The 2,689-nt window shown below is 52.2% G+C and overlaps 1 protein-coding gene across 1 annotated transcript in view; it reads left to right on the top strand.

Moving 5' to 3' along the window:
* ARHGDIG (Rho GDP dissociation inhibitor (GDI) gamma) overlaps positions 1-2,689 on the top strand; it is an 8,442-nt gene that overhangs the window by 3,835 nt on the left and 1,918 nt on the right. Inside the window, 4 exon segments of the mRNA XM_009881952.1 lie at positions 1,518-1,649; positions 1,724-1,849; positions 1,931-2,125; positions 2,463-2,583. Coding sequence (XP_009880254.1) covers positions 1,518-1,649; positions 1,724-1,849; positions 1,931-2,125; positions 2,463-2,583 — 574 coding nt within the window.

The following is a 2,689-nucleotide window of genomic DNA, read 5'->3' as shown; positions in this document are numbered from 1 at the left end:
ATGGTTGGCAGGGGAAGGGGTACAGGCAGGGCAAGGCTGTGGGGTCACAGGGGCACAGGAGGTGGCGTGTGAGAGGGTGTACGGGGCATGGGATGGGGACAGGGACATGGGGCAGGGGTTTGGGGCATGGGACGGGGACAGGGACATGGGGCAGGGACACGGGTCAGGGACAGAGGGAAGAGGCATGGGGTGGGGGGACGTGTAGCAGGGACATGGGACAGGGCAGGGGACAGGAGGCAGGGACACAAAGTGAAGGGGGTGCGACATGGGACATGGTACAGAGGACACGGGCAGATTTCTCATCAGTAAGCACTTTGGCAGGCACAGGCACACTGAAAAGATTTGCCAAAGAATTTGTCAAGAAGAGACTATGGATGAGACTTCACAAGATGATTCAGCCAACGTTACAGGCTTGCTGCTTTCATGGTCCAAGCAGTTTCCTTCTGCCTGCTCTGACGCTTGCCTGAATTGGTAAGTCATTCCCCAGGAATCTTGCTCTCTTAGCACACAATAAGAGACCCCCAACACAAAGGTCACTGTCTGGTTATCAGGGACTTCTGGGAAAGGGAAGTTACTTGTTTGTGTCCCTGCTGACTGAGTAAAGTATGAATCTGCATTTCCTGTCTTCTTTGTGAATCCTCTAGCCACCAGAACATTAAATGAAAGGTAGATGTCAAAATCGCTTCCCCCATCATGCTTTTTAATTAAAAGCATTGGCACAGTTATTTATTACTGACCTCAACCCTGTTGTTATGTATTAGGTATGTTCAGAACATGTCCAGTTCTGGCATAAACTAGAAATTTACATACCTCTAGATTATTTTTTTAAAATGTGTGTATGCATGTACATCTATATATATACACAGACGTGTGTAGATCTCCATATACACATATACATGTATGCATATATGTATGCAGATGTACATGTAGGTACATATAGATGTACATATGTGTGTACATGTATATACAGATGTCTGTATATATATATGTACACACACATACATAAATAAAACTTGTAACACACAGAGTCAGTGGATAAAAAGAAACATGCAACTTTTTTCATACAAAGGTACGACAGAGCTACTGAGCCACCGAGTCCTGCATTAGCAAAACTCAGATCCTAGTGGAAGCCTTTTCTGATTAGTAAAAGCAAGCCTGGCACTTGGAAGGCAGTCAATTCTGTATCATGTTCTTGGATTTAAACACTTAGCTTTCATGAGAATCCTGCTTTAGTAATCCAAGTCTTTGTGATTTCAACTTAACTCTTAAAGGAGGTCTGGTATCTCTTTCTGTTCTCTAGAGCTGGATGCAAAATGATATATGTGATAAGTTTGAATAATGATAGGTGTGACATCTTCCTATCAGTTTTCTGCAACATCACCATGATGGCTAAGTATTAATTAAAATCCTCTAACATCCATATGGTGTTAAAAGATTATCAACCCACCTCCTTTCTTGAACTGCTCATTTCCTTTCTCCTTCAGCATTGTGCTATCCTTTCTTCTTTTCTACAAAAGAAAACGCCCCGGCAGTTTGATGAGGGACGGACAGACTTCCCCGTGGACCCGGCGCGGGGGCTGGATGGGGCTGAGCTCACCCAGCTGCTCCGCGTCCACAGGCTGGAACTGGTGATGGAGTTCACCAACGAGGTATGGCCTGGCCCTGGCCCCATCCCCGTGACAGCCGTGGCCCCCCCGGCCCTCACTCTCCTCCTCCTCCCCAGACCTCCGACCAGATCTTCGGTGCCAAGATCCCCCACCACATGCTGCTTTTCCTCAACAAGTCATCGTCAGCGCAGCTGGAGCTGCGGGATGGCTTCCGGGCAGCCGCCGGCACCTTCCGGGGCAAGGTGAGGAGGTCCCATGGCGGGCACATGGCAGGGGGTGGCCACGGGGCACCCCAGTCTCAGTGTCACCTGTCCCCTGCCCAGGTGCTCTTCGTGGTGGTGGATGTGGTTGGGTACGGTGCTGATGTCCTGTCCTTCTTCGGCCTGACACCTGCTGACGCCCCCACCATGCGCCTAGTCAAGATGGACAACAACCGCAAGTACCAGATGGACCAAGATGTCTTCTCAGACACAGCCATACGCACCTTCGTTCAGGCGGTGCTGGATGGCAAGGTGAAGGTGAGGGATGCGGCACGGTGCCAGCCAGCACCAACGATGTGGTAGAGCAGTGGGCTGTTAACTCTGAAGCCGAATGATGGCAGTCATGCAGCGAACACCAGACACCTGCTCGCTGATGTGCTGACAGGACTGAGGATTTGGGGGGGGCGGGTGTTATGGAATAGAAGGCAGAAGAACATCAGTGTGGAGACACATAGAACTGGGATGGTGGAAGAGGTTGTCCAAAAGGCAGCACAGGAGCACAGGCCCCCTGTCCCTGTCCTGCACTGTCTCCCGAGGGCCTGTGCCCCATGGGGCCCCTGGCACTGCTCAGCCTGGGCTCTGGCTGTCCCCACAGCCCCGCCTGCTGAGTGCGGAGCCCCCTGAGGACTGGGACACGCGGCCTGTTAAAGTCCTGGTGGGAAAGACCTTTGAGCAGGTGGCGTACGATGAGACCAAGAACGTCTTTGTCAAGTTCTGTAAGTGCTGGGGCTGCCCGTGGCCCTCCCCGAGCTCTGCCACGGGGCTCAGCCCCCCGCCGCGACAGCCCCCCGCCCCGCCCCCGACCCCCCGCCCAGGGGCTGC

The sequence above is a fragment of the Charadrius vociferus genome, unplaced genomic scaffold, assembly GCF_000708025.1.
Source record: "Charadrius vociferus isolate BGI_N301 unplaced genomic scaffold, ASM70802v2 scaffold593, whole genome shotgun sequence".
In the NCBI taxonomy this organism is placed as follows: Eukaryota; Metazoa; Chordata; class Aves; order Charadriiformes; family Charadriidae; genus Charadrius; species Charadrius vociferus.
Note: the sequence above shows the minus strand (reverse complement) of the source record. Positions and strands in the feature narration are given on the sequence as shown.